General features: G+C 36.7%; 1 protein-coding gene across 1 annotated transcript; it reads left to right on the forward strand.

The window, feature by feature from the left end:
• Positions 1 to 11,554: 11,554 nt before the first annotated feature.
• On the forward strand, positions 11,555 to 16,143 carry LOC104443039 (putative receptor-like protein kinase At3g47110). The gene is made up of 2 exons (XM_018872658.2): positions 11,555 to 13,853; positions 15,770 to 16,143. Exons 1-2 carry the CDS (start codon positions 11,555 to 11,557, stop codon positions 16,141 to 16,143), a joined length of 2,673 nt encoding a protein of 890 aa, XP_018728203.2.
• The last annotated feature ends 1,524 nt before the right edge of the window (positions 16,144 to 17,667 follow it).

A 17,667-nucleotide genomic window follows, 5' to 3' on the forward strand; every position in this document is an offset into this window, starting at 1 on the left:
ATCATAACGAGGAGAGAAAATGGGGAAAGATCGGGTTTAAAAGTATTTGATCATGAGAGTTCTCTCATGGCTTACACTCCAAAAGACGTCATCACCTCGTCTTTTGGATCAAGCTTCTCGTGAGTTCCCTCCACAAGATCGCGAGCTCTCCCAAGCTTATACCCCGTGTGACAGCGGAGTGTCACGGTCCATACCCACACGAGCGACACACCTTAAAAGAAGGGGTCGAGTGTTGATATCGGATTTAAGGATACCTTTACCATGGTAGCCCTCTCGACAGTACACCTCGCCTATAAGGATGGCATCACTTCATCATTTGGGGTACTCCCATATCGAGTATGTTAAACCATAATGAGTTTCATTGAAACTCATACCCCGCGCGACGGGTTTATTTATATAGTCTAGTTATTTATGACAACCTAAAAATAAGACAAGAGTCGTCACTAGCCTCATTTTGGGGGTCAGCTAGAAAACTTAATCGAGAGTTGGAAGTGTTCCCTTGATTCCTACACAACCAAATATCTAAGTTCAAAGACTTGAATTACGCTAATATTTCTATTAGCGCCCTTTCGGTACCTAAATAGTATGTTGTGTTTTCCTATCATGTCCATGCGTTTCTTTTTACATTTTCGAGATCATTAGTCATAAAGTAAGTGATCATACGTGGTTGATCATTTTCATTCTATTCTATTTCTAGAAAAAAAAAACAAGAAAAGAAAGCAATCGATGGAATTAAAATTACAAGACAGTAAGTAAATAATCAAGGAAAACAATAAATCTACCATGCAATCCTAGAAAATAATTGAAAAAAGATGAGAGAAAGAAAGAAAACCCACAACTCGTCGGGTTTTATACAACAAATGGAACCCGAGACATATGTCGGGGAAATGAATAGTACATGATAATGGTCGAAATGGACATTGACCTCCACCATCTTCGCGCTTTCTCCATCTTCGGGGTCCTAATCTAAATCTAATCTAAGAAACTTACAACTAGGCGCATACAATGGAAAGAAACAAGCATACATATCAAAAAAAAAAAAAAAAAAAAGACATTATGTCGAGATCAATCATTTAAAGGAAGTGCAATACAAAAGTCAATTTTTGGGGCCTCGAGGTCGGCCTTTGTCTTTCATACGAGGGTCCCACTAAGACACCTACCCAATCCATTTTTTTGTGAATTATAGCAATTATTGACCGATTGTATTCTCACATGGCCAATAACGCTTATAAGTCTCATAATCAAGCGATCTATGTGATCCTAGGATTTTCCCTCGATATCACCCATCGACCCTATCAGTCATCTAAAAATTACATGCATTGCAAAAATTTAAACACGCATGCAGGTCTTTTGAACCTTGTTTCTCAACAATCAAACAATAGTAAACCGTCTGCGGGTTACTTATTACCAAGGGTGTGCGCCAATCACAAAGAAAGGCAATTTACAATGCATGACGAGATTATATGTATGAAGGGTACACATAATATTTCAAAAACATATCTCGAAATTATTCATGAAAAGTTTTGAGACAATGTGATGTCTCAACTATGAAAGGAATTCAATTGCCAAGGCTAGCCTGGGGCTCACATAAATGCACTCACAAGCATCGTAGGCATTTTAAATACAATTCAAACCATGACTTTAACAATGTCAAAATAAGATTTTAAAAATATTTGAAAATATTTAAGATTAAGGAATATCTAGGCTATGAATATGGTCCAAACCATGATTTTTTCCTTAAGCTAAATGGAGTTTTGGAGAAAACCCTTTTTGGAAATCATTATTTTTGGGGAAACATCATATGTACCAAAGTATTTTTTGAAAGATGCAATTCGAAAAGGCCGATTGTTTAACAACAAAGATGAAAAACATTTAGAAAATTTTTTATGGAGATGGTGTGGCCTAATTTTATGCACAAACTAACCTAAAAGGTATAACTGAGCAATCATAATCATGTTTATATTAGAATTTTTTTAGAACAAACATATAAAGACAGCAAAATTAGGCAATAATTAATGATAATTTGGTAATGAAAATTTTTTCTAACATGCATGATATGATGATGAACAACTTTCATGAAGAAAGTTTTCTTAAATAATCTATACAGGATTTTACAAAAATCAAACAACAAGCAACAACACATTAGAAATTTGTCAAAACAACAGGACGTTCAGCTAATATCACAAGGATTTGTCTTATCAAAACATGTCTAAAAACCATCAACTTTATACACAACATAACCAACATGATGACTAACAAGTTTCATTAAGAAGCCAAGTTCATATTCTAAATATAAAAAATGGAACAAAAATATCAAAAGTCTATCCAAATAGGGGTTTGAACAGGGGTCCGAATTTGATCCATTGTCCAGATTGTGATCTAAATTTGAAAAAAAATGGAAAATAGTCCAAATAATAAGTGATTGGTATGAAATTTTGCATTAGAAACTTCTAAGTGTGCCTTACATCTTCCTAGAAGAGCTCGAGTCCAAACTAGGTTAATTTGGTATTTTAAGATTGAGATCTTTAAAAGTGTTTGCATCAGTAATTAAGAAAACAGAATATAAGCATTCATTAGCAAAACTTAAAATTACTCAAAGAATGCTCAAATGGCATGAAGAAATCACATGGGACTTAGGATTGGATACACGGGACTTAGGATTGGATGTGACGGAAAGTTTGGATAGTCATCTAATCCTAAGTTGGCATGCAAAATGTCATACAATTTAAATGACATTATGAGATGATTCATGATTCCTAATGATATGCTTGGGAATTCTAAGTGTGATGAACACTTTTTGTGAGACAATTTAATGTGCAAGATGAAATTCAAATAACATGACCTAAACACTTATGCAAACCTTACAACATGCGGTTCAAGCATCAGTAAGGCATGATTGTAAGATTTGATCCTTAGATGACTCAAACACGCATGGAAATATGCACATATGACAAGATTTTGTTTCAGCATTAAGTTTACAGAACAAGCATGATTTCATTCATCCTCAAGACATGCATAAATCCTACCAAAAATCTCACATACAGAGCATACGATTATAAATATTTCTCATTCATAAATCAAAACTCAATTAAGATTACATGAGTCATGACAAAAATGGCAAAACAGACCAATCTATATGTCCAACACATATTGCTGCAGTATCTTTTAATCTAATGCATGCAATTGATTCACATTGCCAATTTAAAAACCTAGCAAAACATGCATCAATTGAACATATATATAATTTATTTCAACTCTCGTGAAGGATTTGAGTTCAAATAAGTGCATTTATGGACTCAATTTCATCAAAACAAATCTCGGACTAATGCAGAGCAGACTGACCTATGTTCAGATGTAAGCAATTTTGACCTAACTAAACATATTTAAAAAATTTGAAAAAAATACAGGACATGCAAAACACCTGTACAAGAAACTTTTATCAAGGAAAGTTGTTCTAAAAATCAACATAAAAGTCAGCACAAAAATAACAAAATCAAATGTCGATATGGAACATATTGACCTAAGTAGATCTAAGTAGATCTGATCTAGCTGAACACATCCAAAAATCATGAAAAAAAAAAAAAACAAAAGATGCACAAGATGATTTGGAACAAACTCATGAAGAAAATTTTGTCAAAAAATGGTCATGAAAGTTGGCACAAAAATAACAAGGCCAAAAGGTGAAACAGGATCAAAACCGAAAAAATAAGACCTAAACTACTGCAGAATCGTTAATCTTCGGAGGTGTTTTTTCGAGGATCAAACGATACTCGATTAGGGCGTACAACCTATCGTTTTGAAGCTCGGGATGTCTATTATCTAATCTTTAGAGGACTTGAGCTTAAACAAGTTACCTATGTACAAGCCTATGAAAATCACAAATTAGGCTCAAAATCATAATTACCATTCAAATCATCAACAAAGCATTACGACATTCATACTCATCAATCTTAAGCATGTAAAAACTCTTAATCTTGAATCCTAGCCCTGATCGACTAACTCGATCTCGCTTCATCGGATTCGAGTTTAGAATTGTTATCTTTGTCGCGATTTTCATTGATTCTAATCGCAATCGATCAGATCAAGTCACCGGATCACAATTGGGACTCCAAGAATGTATATTAAGTCACTACGACTCGGATCGGGATCAGTCGAACCACCAGCTCAAGGAAAAAAGGAAGAATTGGTCTAAAATGGACCAACCGTGACTTGTTGACAAAGATCTGGCCACCGGTGAAGATCTAGCCATCGATCTGGTCTCCTCTGTGCATAGCAACGTCAAAGGCCCCTAGCACTACAAATAACCAGCATCTTGAAGGTTTGAGAGCTCTAGCAACCACCGGTTCGGGCCTAGAATGAGACTGGTCCGAGAGGCGAACCGAAACTTTTAGAGAGAGAGAGAGAGAGAGAGAGAGAGCGAGAGAGAGAGAGAGTGATCTGTTTGAGCAAGATTTTGGAGGGAGAAAGGAGAGAGAGGCTTGAAGAGAGAGGAAATTTCATGCAAATGAAGCCCCCTCCTTTTGAAAATAGAAGAGATTTCACTTATATACTCTCACATTAAGCGATTTTGGCCATTGGTTCAATTCGACGGTCAAAATCTCGATTCGATGGTCAAAAATCTATTTCAAAGGCTCTATCATGATCTCGAGGTGTTAGATAATTGATCTAGTGGGTTTGATTTGCAAAAAACCAAGCCAAAATCAAGAATTACATCAAAATATCTAATTATGGGTTAATTTGCAATTTGACAAAATTCAATTATCAATTTGTAAAATTTTGGAAAATTGAATGTGTAGAAGTGAAATTGGGATTGAGAGGGTTCCAAAATCGATGGTCGAACGCCAAGAACTAGCCGACAAGGGCCTAAACTGGCTAATCCCACCGGCGGCTGGTTAGATCGGCTGGACTAGTTCAGTTTCGATCGAATTTTGACCAATTCTTGATCAGTTTGGTCCGGTTCCTGCTATTTTGTCAACTTGGGAACCTTGTGGGTAAAAAATTTATACAATTTGACCCCTAGATGACCAAATTGAAAAGGAATTTTATCTTTTTTACGAAGAAATTGACCAATTAAGATACAATTAAGCTAATCAAACCTTATGAACGTGATCTAGGGGTTTTTTATTGACCTAATTTAATGATTACCATGGGAAAAAAAAGGATGGAAACCATGGGTGCTTCGAATTGGGCCTAAACGGCTAAAATTGTAAAATTTACAATTAAATGAGAAAAATTACAAATTAACTAAAATTAAACTCAATTAGTGCCATAATTGCCCTATCTATTGAGCTACCCATATGTAAGATTACTTATCATATTCAAATTGATTTTGAATTGAAGTGCTCGAGCTTAGATCAAAAATAGACCTAAGCCTAATATTAAAATTGGACCTAGATTCACGAAATTAAACCATAGCCATAAATGGGTCAATTCGAATTTTGTCAATTGAAGCTTAATTGCTTTATTTTCTAATGCTTGGGAGGATAAAATTCTTCAAATTGATAAGTTATTGTGTGAATTCCACAAAATTGATCTTGAATTTGGACTTTTATTAAGAAATGAGTGAGAAACAATCATTCGTTCGCAAGTTATGAATGATCGATTTTGGTCCCCTAATTAGGGCTCAAAATTGCAATTCATATTTTGACTCGATAAATCACAAAATTGAATGTTTGAACACATTTCAGATAGTCCCTAAACCAAATGTCAAAGAAGGAACTACGCCTAATTATGACTAGAATAAAAGTAATTTTATTTTTGGTCAATTTAGAACCTAAATCGAATTTTGTGAAATTTTTGACACAAAAGTCAAATTGGCATTAAAATAAATGTATTTGTGCATTATTTATTTATTTATTTTTGTCAAAGGTTTGAAAAAAAGTCAACCATTTAGTTGACTTTTTCTAAAAGGTTGATTTTTTTGGTCAAATCTTTGAATTTTCAAGAACTTGATTTGAAAAAAGTGAAATTAAAACTAAATAGAATTTTTTTGGGTAAAAAAATCAATTTTTGACCCGGAAGTCAATCGTTTGACATTTCAAGTTTTTCTTGAAAATGAGCTAAAAATTGCTTAAAAAGGACAATAAAAAAAATGAAAAATGACACTTTTTGGTTGAAAGATAGGGCTTCGTCGCAATCGAAACCTAAATGTTGATTTTTACCTTTTAATAATGCGTTGACTAAAAATCAAGTGTCAAAACCAACAAGGCTTGGCTGACGAGCCATGGTCTCGCCAAGGGTTGACGATGCTTCGATAAGGTCGCCGGCCCTCATCTAGCCGGTCGCCGGTCATCCCAAGGCCGACGATTGGCCACCTTGAAGAAGAAGACAAAGGGTAGAAAGAAAGGAAAAAAAGAAAAGAAGAAAAATAAAAAAATAAAATAATACAATTATTTAAAAAATAAATAAAAACGATTTGAAGTAGGAATTGAAATTTTGCTCTATACAAAAAAATATTTAATTTTGTATTTTAATTTATTTTTTAGTATTTAGTATTTATATTTTATTATTTACTATTTAATAATAATTTGATTAGTTAATATTTTTATTACTTAGTATAAATATAATTAATCAATATAATTTCTATGATTTGATAAAATTTTAGAATGGAATAGAATTCTAAATTTGAATTATTTTGGTGAGACCATATTTTATTAATTTCTCAATCCTACGTGGCTTGTCAGCATGCCCAATCAACATATAACCTCAAATGATGTCATTTAAAAATTGTAAATAGTAATTGTTTGAGTGTAAAATTTTATTTAAAGTGATCACTTCAGTGTCAGTTATTGTTAAAAAGTGATCACTTCACTGCTAAGCATGCCACGTGAAAATGCCTTGCAAATTGGATTTTTCAAATAATATGCCAAGTCATATAAAAATTTTAATTATAAAAGTCACATATTATTTTTGCCCAGAATTTTTCGCCGTTGATACTTAAGTAATCCGACAAAAACTTTTGGCACTAAACTGAGCATCATACACAACTTTTGATACTTCTAGTATTCTTTTTATGTGGAATTTCTTACTAGATGAAATAGTGTGCTATGTGGGATGCGCCATATCATCAAATGAGTATGAAATCAGTATACGAATAAAGTTTACCAAAAAAGAGAAAAGAGATAAATGGGGTGAGATCAATTATATGGAGCTTAGTTTTCTATTACACCATCATTTCTTCTCAAATAAAGTTACATGAGTACGCGGTAATCTGCATTTAATAAATTCTGATTTAAGAGTTTCGTGCTTGCAGAGCTAGTCATGGGAATCAATACAACGTTATTGTATATGACTAGGAGGATGAAATTATTAACCCAAAGTTCAAAAAAGATCTAGGTATCTTGTTTGATAGGACGATGTATTACAAGCACAATACTTTTATTTAGAAGATTACCAAAAAAGAGTTCAAGTTCGAGCTCATTAATAAATCCCAATTAGGACGGTTCACCATATGCCACATCCCTAATGTGGGATCTCGTGTCAAACACCCTCAAATCTATATCTAGCACAAAATTTACAAGCCATTCTCTGTGAAGGCAAGCCTGAATCAAGTTAGAACTTGTTGATTCTTACCTCAATTGATGGAGTAACTCTTTTTTATAACGCTTTATTCTTCACTTTCCTCATACCAAATGCATCTAACTTGCTCCATAAACATGACAAAATTTAGCGTCATAACCATGAAAACCACAATATCTTCTTCTCAGTTTGTCCATCTTTCCTCCATCCCCGTCTTTATATATATATATATATATATATATATATTTGTCCTTTTTCTTCTCTCTCTCTCCCTTGTCTTGTTTATCTCCACTATAATGGACTAATACATTTTCGTGCATGGCTGGTCGGCCACTTTCTAGGAATCAAAGAAACCATTAAAATTGTTATTTGATTACGTAATTTGTGGATTGACTTTTATTTCTTAGGCATTTACATAATTTGAGGTACTTTCCAAATGTTCATTGAGTATTATATCTATGTGGTGCAACCATGAAATCAGTTGTCTTATCCCAAATCATGTATATATTCCTTATTATCACAACCTCGTAATATCTCGTATGGATGTTGACATGTCACTAGGTGTCAAAATTTCAGTCTACAAACACTATTAATAAGTTAACTTCAATATTGAGCAAGCAAATTATCGACTGAATAGGTAATTGCCCACCTCTTTTTGGAATTATAGATACTAGTAAATCACCTAGATGATACCAATCCCACCAATATACCCGCCGGGTGATCGCACTTGAAGAATATTAAAGGTGGCTCCCATCGGTCTCAGAGGTGGTCCCCATTATGTAGCACTTTGCCCTTATAAGGTTTAAGAGATGGCTCTCATAATGTAACACTTTGTCCCACATGACACTTAATTTTAGGGATTAGTAAAAAAGATCGAAAGCCCAAATCAGGCAAATCGGACGGCCCACATTTGCAGGTCTGTATAGGCTCGGGCCAAGATTTCGAGCTCCCTCTTATTTATACTAAAAGTACTTTGGTAAAGCCATAAATAAGTTAAAAAATAAATATTTAAAAAAGTGATATTTTGAGGCAAAATTTCTAATAACCAAAAAAAAATTCGGGCAACCAAGCTAGACCTCTTTTTCGGCCTCTACCAAGCCTGAAGATTCCGTGGACTTGTCGATGCTCACGTAATTGACGGGGTACTAAATGATCTGTCTCTCTTTTTTTCGTTTTTGGAATGTTCAGTTTGTCTCCATGGACTTCCCAATCCTCACGTAATTGATAGGGAATATGAGGCACCAATTTGTTCAGCCTTCGTTTCCATGGACTTCGTGGAATATGAGTCCGCGTCCATCGCGTCGTTTCCAACAATGAATCTTGCTCCTGTGTTCTTTCCGACACGGTGCGCAACTCACTCCTGAACTTCTTCCTTGTGGTTTTGGTTCTAGGCAACATATCCTCAGCAGTGTCTTTCATTTCCCCTGGTTCCATTTGACTGTCCGGGAATTGGAAACCAATCCTTCTAGTTCAGTTCTTGATTCCTTGGTGGGACCAGTCCAGACCAAAAATCGGACACCCCAATCACGACCTAGCTATAGTCACTGGCGGGCCACGTTCATCTGTAGACAATTGCGATGATTTGATTGACGTTGCTCATGGAGGTAGAAGTAAATTTCAAACATTTACTTCCTATGTCTAAAAGGAAATTTTTATCTGCATATATTGGTATTTTTACACGTTATTCTTATTTGGGTTAACATATAAACTTTGTCACTTAAGATTTCGAAAATGTTGACACTTATATTATTTCCATGAATGTGTTGGACCTATATCAATGCATAAATACTTAAAAAGCACTTACCACCATTTAAACCTAGCTTTCAAAGGAGGAATTTGAGTCTAGTTCTTCACGATACAACTCAGCAACCCCCCGCCTACATCAAGCGCAACATTGACAAGCAATTCTCCATGAAAACGAGCTTGAATCGAAGCTAGAACCGCCGATTCTTCCCTCAATTGCTGTACTAACTTTTCATACCACTTTATTCTTCAATTTCCTCATACCGTAAGCATTAACTTGCTGTATAAACATGACAAAATTTAGCTTTATTACCATGGATACCCGAAAATCTTCTTCTCCGTTTGTCCCTCTTTCCTCCGTCCCCTTCCTAGTTCTTTCTATTTATTTTCTCTTGTTCTTCTCTCTCCACCATCTTGCTTGTCTCCACCACAGCAAGGAGACCCAGATGGATTAGCCACCTTAATGGGTCATGAAATCCACTTAACTATCCAAAGTGTCCACCATGGACTTTGAAACCAAAATATGATGGACCGGCGGAGGACGATTGTCCGTCATGGTCCTCTCCTCTTCTCAGATCGCGCCTCAAGCGATCTTCGGGAAAGGAGGAGGGAACTGGGTCGGGAAGCTTGGTCCACGGGTTCGACCGACCCGGTCTCCTCGCATTAATCTGAGATCCGGGTTGGGTTTGGAGACTCAACCCGGATCCACACGCTTTCTTTTTTTGCCTTTCGCCGATCCGGAGACCGGGCTCGGATCCTCCTGACGGCACTTAGTTATTATTATTTTATCATTTTAGAAAAAATAATACAATAAAAGATAGTTTTTGAGTTGTTTTCTCCAAAAAAATGCATGAAAAATCCTTTTAAGGAAAAACCAAACCTCATTTTTAGATACCGAAAGGATATTAGTTGATTAACTAATGTAATGAATTCTCCAATCTTAATTTTCCTAGTCATATTTTTTTTATATTTGGATTTCTAATCGATTCACCATAAATTGATTAATGGTGACATGCAGGTTAAAGAAAACATGAACCGTAAGTCATGAATTGGTGAATTTGGAAAAATCCAAACGAAGTCTTGTGATTATAAATGCTAATATTAGTAAACCACACATATAATATGCAATGATGCATCAAATCCCACCAATATACCTAGTTGGTTGCACTTGAAGGATATTAAAGGTAGCTCTCATTGGTTCAAGAGGTGATTCCCACTATGTAGCACTTTACCTTTACAAGATTGAGGAGCTGGCTCATATGTTGTAACTTTTTGTCCCACGTGAAGCTTAGTTTTAAGGAGTGAGTAAAAAGGATCAAAAGCCTAGATATGTCATCAGACAGCCTGAATTTTGAGGTTCGGCCCGGATCTCTATTTCGGCCTCTACCGAGCCTGCGAATTCCATGAACTCGTCAATTACGCGCGCGTAATTGACGAGGTACTAAAAGACTCTCATTTCTTCTTTTTTCTTTTTGGTTGAGTTATGGTTGTCTGCTTTCATGACGCACTTGATGGAATGCCAAGTCTTCGTCTCCATGTACTTCCCAATCCTCACGTTATTGAGAGGAAATATAAGGCACCAATTTATTCAGTCTTCAATCTTCGTCTGCGTGGACTTCATGGAATATGAGGTACCGATTTGTCCTTCATATGGACCATTCACAATTGTAATATATTTATCTTAACAGGCTAAATCATATGGCAGAAAATAAGTGGATCATTAGCCATGCGCCATAATTGATAACAATATGCCACATCATTTATCTTACGGAACTTATAAAATAGTCTTAGCATGTTTAAAATATTAATTACAATATTCATTTGTACTACCACACTTTGCATCATATAATTTCTACTATTTCATGGGCTTCAAAGCATAGAGTGCAGGTTCTACTATTCCCATAGTGGAATCAGTCAATAATTGAATTTTCCGCAGGACCGATGAGTTAAATGCAGCTAAGACTCAAACTGGGAATTACGAGAGGAGATGGGGAAACAACTGTTGCTTATTTTTAACTCTGCCCTCTTGTGGTGGTGGAGTTCAATCACAATTTCCAGTGCATACTCACAAAACCAAACAGATTGGCTCGCGTTAGTCTCCTTAAAAAACGCAATACACAAAGACCCATTTGGAGCCTTGAGCTCTTGGAATGATTCTACTCATCATTGTGAGTGGCAAGGGGTTTTGTGCAGCAACAGGCATACTGGAAGGGTCACATCCTTGATCTTGAGATCACAAGGCTTGGGAGGCTTCCTGTCTCCTCACATAGGTAACCTCTCTTTCTTGAGGGCTATGGCTTTACAAAACAATAGCTTCCATGGCGATATCCCACCACAGATAGGCAACTTGTTTCGGCTCCGTCTTTTAATTCTTAGTAACAACTCATTTAGTGGGCCAATACCATCCAACCTTTCTCATTGCTCGAACCTCGAGACCCTACATCTCATGTATAACCAACTTGTGGGGAGAATTCATTCCAATCTTGGTTTTTTACCAAGGCTTAAAGTGTTCAACTTGGGTACAAACAATCTTGTAGGTTCTATTCCTCCTTCGATTGGAAATCTCTCGCTGCTTGAACAGCTCTCCTTGGCACGAAATGCATTGTGCGGAGAAATACCTGCGGAATTGTCCAAACTCGAGAGGTTGTTATATTTGCGAGTATCATCCAACAAACTAACTGGCGAAATTTCACCAGGGATTTTTAACATCTCCAGCATTACAATCTTTGATGTTGGTTGGAACCAACTACGGGGAAGTTTTCCCTTTGATTTCGGCACCACTATTCCTTCTCTCCGTGGCCTTGGGGCCGCCTCTAACTTGTTCACTGGGACGGTTCCGTCATCGTTAACGAATGCCACTGGTCTTCAAAAAATTTTCCTTTACAACAACAGTTTCCAAGGGCCAATACCAAAAAATCTAGGAAGGCTAAAGGGCCTTCGCGTAATTTCGTTGGCTATTAACCAGCTGCAGGATGACTTAAGTTTTACTTCTTCTTTAGCTAATTGTTCCAACTTAGAAATTCTCTCATTGGGCTCAAACTTGATTCACGGATCGTTGTCAACATCCATCTCCAATCTCTCCACCAGCATTGAGCGAATTTATATGTTAAACAATCAGATCCAAGGAACCATTCCTTCAGCCCTCGGAAATCTCTTCAACTTGTCTATCTTGACTTTAGCTGATAATTTTCTAACTGATCACATTCCTGATTCCATCGGAGCACTATACAGTTTGCAAGGACTTGATATAAGTGGAAACATGTTTACTGGAGAGATACCATCTTCAATTGGTAACATGACATCATTATATCGCCTTGACCTTAGCTCCAACAATTTCCAAGGCTACATACCGCAAAGTCTTGGCAACTGCAAGAAACTGATTGGGTTCGATCTTTCAAACAATAACCTAGTTGGCTCAATTCCAATTGAAGTCATGGGGCTTTCTTCCTTGTCGATCCTCTTTAGTTTAGCACATAATAATTTAAGTGGATCTCTTCCATTACGAGTTGGCTCTTTAATAAATCTTAAAGAATTAGATCTGTCTTACAACAAATTGACTGGCTTAATTCCAACCTCCATCGGCAAGTGCTTGAAATTGGAATGGCTTCACTTAGAAGCTAATTCCTTTTATGGTCAAATCCCCCAAGCTTTACATCCATTACGGGGTCTAGAATACCTGGATCTTTCCAATAATGATTTTTCTGGTCCAATCCCAAGCTTTCTCGAAGAGCTCTCACTGCTCAAGTACTTGAATTTGTCCTTCAATGAACTAGAAGGACAAGTTCCAAAGGGTGGAGTTTTTCTTAATGCAAGTGCTGTATCGATTTCTGGAAATAGAGAATTATGTGGAGGTGTTATGGGTCTAAACCTTCCTCTTTGCAAATCACCAAGCTCTAAGAAGTCTTCTTCAACCAAGGTCATAGTAATATCGGTGGTAGCCAGTAGTTTGTTATGTTTCGTTTTGTTGCTCCTATGTCTGTCTATCTTCTACCACAAAAAAAAGCAGACAACAACCAATGCCTCCACTTCATTATCCTTCGAGCATCAATTCTTGAGGATTTCTTATGAACTACTCTTGAGAGCTACGAACAGATTCTCCGAGACCAATTTGATTGGTAAAGGAAGATATGGTATAGTTTATAAAGGGATTCTTGATGGTGGTGCCATGGTGGCAGTGAAGGTGCTCAATTTAACACAAAGAGGTGCTTCGAGGAGCTTTGTCACAGAATGTCAGACTCTAGGAGCCATTAGGCACCGAAACCTCATTAAGATACTAAGCATATGTTCAAGCATGGACTTTTGTGGCAATGACTTCAAAGCTCTTATATACGAGTTCATGGCTAATAAGAGCTTGGAGGAGTGGCTGCACCCTAATACTGAAGGACAAGATGATGAGCATGGCGAATTGATAAATCTGAGGCTAGTGCAGAGATTAAACATCGCCATTGACATAGCTATTGCCATTGAATATCTCCACAAGGGTTGTTTTCCACCAATCATCCATGGAGATTTGAAGCCGAGTAATGTTCTTCTGGACAACAACATGGTGGCTCGAGTTGGAGATTTTGGGCTTGCAAAGATCATTACCATGGTATCTACCGAAGCCACGGGGGTTCATGACCAAGGCAATTCAACTTCAACAGCAGTCAGAGGATCCGTTGGCTATGTGCCTCCTGGTAAGAAAACAAATTCTCTCTTGCTTCTTCATTGGCTTCACATTTCAAAGTCTATCTTGAGGATACGTTGTTTTATGGAGAAATAAGCGACGAGTGACAACGAAGTTAAAGGAAAGATTTTTACCAAAAAAAAAAAAAAAAAAAAAGAAAGTTCAAGGAAAGAGAGACTCTGATATGAATAAAATTTTCATGATGCAACATATATTTTCTGTTCTTTGAATCTGTCATATTTTTGTCGATCAGTTTTTGGTTGATTGCGATCCTCGTACATCAGACTTGGCTTGTAAGCAACGTGAAAGAGTGTTAAAAGTATTGAATAAACCATGATCCTTTATGTTATGTCATGCTTTGTATGCTCTGAGACCTCTTTCTCACAACACAATTTCCCCTTCCCCCTATTAATGACCTTTTGCAGAAAAAGAACATTCATAGATTTGTCTACAAAAAGAATAATCCTAGCGTGTCGTAATCATATTTAAATCAGCATGAGAATTTTTTATTAATAAATGGAAATATTTTTGTGAAAACTTGTGAATTTTTGTCACTAAACCGATTAAGCATATTATATCATGTCATATTCTCATGTTTTTTCTTTAATTCGTATTTTATCTCATATCATGTCCATGCCATGAAAACGAACTGTGTCTAATATTGTTATAGAATCAGTTATGATATGAGAATTGGATGAAATCTTGTGATTCTTTTGTGGTAAGCTATTACTTAAGGTCTTGACAATAAGTTATTGACCCTTGCCGGGGATTGTTTCCTATTGACTAGACCTCTATACTTCGAAAATATTATTTAGACGACCTGAAATTTAAGTCAGAAGGCATTTGTGGTCTCGAACACATAAATGCACGATACTATCACACGACATACACGACCACACAAAACGATGGGTTCTATCCAACTTTGACTCTCCCAAAACTTCAAGAAATAGTCGAGTTTAGAGCATATTAACACAAAATATACACATTTACGAGTATAAATTCATAACCGTCAACTAATGTTTGACCATAAAATCAATCCAACTCATCTTTTTTCCCCCTTGTGTTCCATTTTTCGCCAGTTCTTCTAAGCATTTTCTTCTCTTCTGTCTTGCAGAAATGAAATAGTATGGTATATGTATTAAACTGAATCTGGATTATGAGAATGATGAGCCTTATGTGGATTCCTGTGTGTCAAATCAAATTTAGTGGTTCAACTTTAGTTCAATACATGTACTAAGTTTGCTAAATAATTTCCCCCGAGACATGCACCTTATATATATTCTTCTTCTTCTTTTTTAACCAGTTGAGGACACACTCACTTTTGATACCTAAGCAATTTAGGAAACATGCAACAACATCGGGTGCTTTTAGTAGTTTTGGAGATAGAAAAGTCAATACGTCGTTACGGATCTTTGGTGCACTTTGTAAATCCTAAACTCTCATTCATCTATGGTTCATGCATTCCAACTTTTGTGACAATTTTTACCATTTTAGAACACGGTAGGCGCTGAACATCAGCCCTAGCAAAAAAAAAAAAAAAAAAAGATATGAATAATCTTTTTTAGGGAAAAAACCAATAGGATGTTTCGCGACCCTCTACCTTGCTCTGGTGGAGGCCCCTTTGCCCTCTATCATGCACGGCGAGCCCAGCCGTGAAGTGAGTGAGGGCTTGCGAACCATCGCTCTATGTTGGGCGCAGCTAGCACACGCCCTCACAAATGTCCTTGGCGAGCTCTCGCAAATAGACATCAAACAAAACCCATGTGATTTAGGAATTTTTTCTGTGTAATTGTTTTTCAGGCAAAGTATAATGCATATCTCTATTTATTGTCTTAATGAAATTTTCAGAATATGGCATGGGACATAAGGTTTCTACACTTGGGGATGCATATAGTTACGGCATTTTAATATTGGAGATGTTCACTGGGAGGAGACCCACTGAAGAGACCTTCGGGCTTGATCTTAACCTTCATAGCTTTGTTCAAGCGGCTTTTCCCGATCGAGTAATGGACATCGTAGACTTAAGGCTTTGGAGTGAAGCTGGTGATCGACAACAAGAGATTAAGATCAGAGATTGCATTATCTCCGTATTCAAAGTTGGAGTCGCATGTTCGATGGAATCATCTTCGGATCGAATGGACATGACCGAGGCAATTGGGAAATTACACTTGATCAAGGCGAGTTATGAAACCAAAGAGAGGAGGATAGTTATGTAGTTAAATCAGTTTCGTATTTGATCTTGGAACTCTTTCACTAGAAGAGAAAATCATCGTGCAAAGGTAGTGCTAGCAAATTGATATGAATGTCTCCCTAACTAGTCTGCCTATCCATACCTATTATGTGTATTTTTTTATATATAATTACACCTATATATATATATATATGTATTTAATAATTGTAGAAAGTCGATGTATGGACTTAAGTCTACCTATTTCCGCCAAGTAACCATGTAAAATTTGATAAATTTGCTTATTTGCCCAGTTCTCTTCATTTCCGATGCCACTGTGGATTGATGCATTGCTTAATTATCACACTGTCCAATAATCCTTGTCAAGTCTTCCCACTCAACCAACTCTTTCTCTTTTTTCACCATTAGCCACCATCTCGGTCCGTTGCGGCCACCTGTCATCACCATCGCCTCCTCCACGTCTCACCACTTTCTCCGTCGTATCATCACGGTTACCCTTAAACAAGAGAGGGAGAGGGATAGCTCCATGAAAGGAGGGATGACGACAGACATTGAAGCAATAGGGGAGAGAGAGTGAACGGAGCGTGACATCACCCCTCGTATGCACCGGTGGTACATGCTGCGAAGCAAGGAACTTCATGATTGATATTGGTAGCGGAGGCACAACAATGACACAAGTCGAATGTGGTTGCAAGGGCTCAACAAGGGGGGAGAAAGAGGGGAATTGGGATCTTGAGAAGGGATGGCGTAAGGTGTAAAATTAATAAGGGAGACTCATGTCTTGATCTGGTGTTGGAGACAGCAGATAAGTAAGTCAATGTTACAATGGATCTACTTCCAAGAGACTTGAATAATGATAGTGAAGGCGTTAAAATACAATGCCGTAATGTGGCGTAAAATACGTAAGACAACAACATAGTGAGTAAAATGTAGAGCAAACGAAGACTAGCTCAGCATATGAACGGCATAGGCTATATTAGGCCAAGTGCTCCTAAATTGCTGATCAACTGTTTAGAATGCCGTTGAGAAGCCCAAGTTTGGCACTAGGATCAATATCAATATGGATCGAGATCAAAACAGGAACTATCTAATGCTAATATCAAGTCAAAATGTGAGAGAATATTGAATTGTGTACTGCGCAATTGAACGATGTATTGCATTGGAGGGATATTTGCATACAAAATAATAAACACAAGGGAAGTAATCTAATATGGGGTATTTAACTCCAAACTATCGGCATATCCGTGAATCGCCACATGTAAAAAGCTCTTCCTCTTATATCATGAAGCGTAAAAGCCGAAAGAACACTTTGTTCTCACGTATCCTTTCATTATGAAAGAGGATAATCAATTGATGATCAAGAGCACTTGAATATGCCGAAGCCATTTCAAACAGTCGCAAAATATTGCTAATTTGCTAGTAATAATCTGCTTAAGTTGCTCTTAGGCGCAACATGTTATACATCCATATTTTCCTAAACTAGCTCATAAGTCATATCAAGCTAGTTGCTATTATTTTCCCTTTAATTGTTTTTATAATACCCTATGATGCA

This window comes from Eucalyptus grandis, chromosome 7, assembly GCF_016545825.1.
Source record: "Eucalyptus grandis isolate ANBG69807.140 chromosome 7, ASM1654582v1, whole genome shotgun sequence".
Taxonomy (NCBI): domain Eukaryota; kingdom Viridiplantae; phylum Streptophyta; class Magnoliopsida; order Myrtales; family Myrtaceae; genus Eucalyptus; species Eucalyptus grandis.

What these genes read in the sequence shown, in the direction of transcription:
- LOC104443039 (XM_018872658.2), top strand. Translation starts at nt 11,555, where the DNA reads ATGGCTTTACAAAACAATAGCTTCCATGGCGATATCCCACCACAGATA. An exon ending in TGCAAAGATCATTACCATGG is followed by an intron (nt 13,854 to 15,769) that starts TATCTACCGAAG and finishes TCTTAATGAAAT; the next exon opens with TTTCAGAATATGGCATGGGA.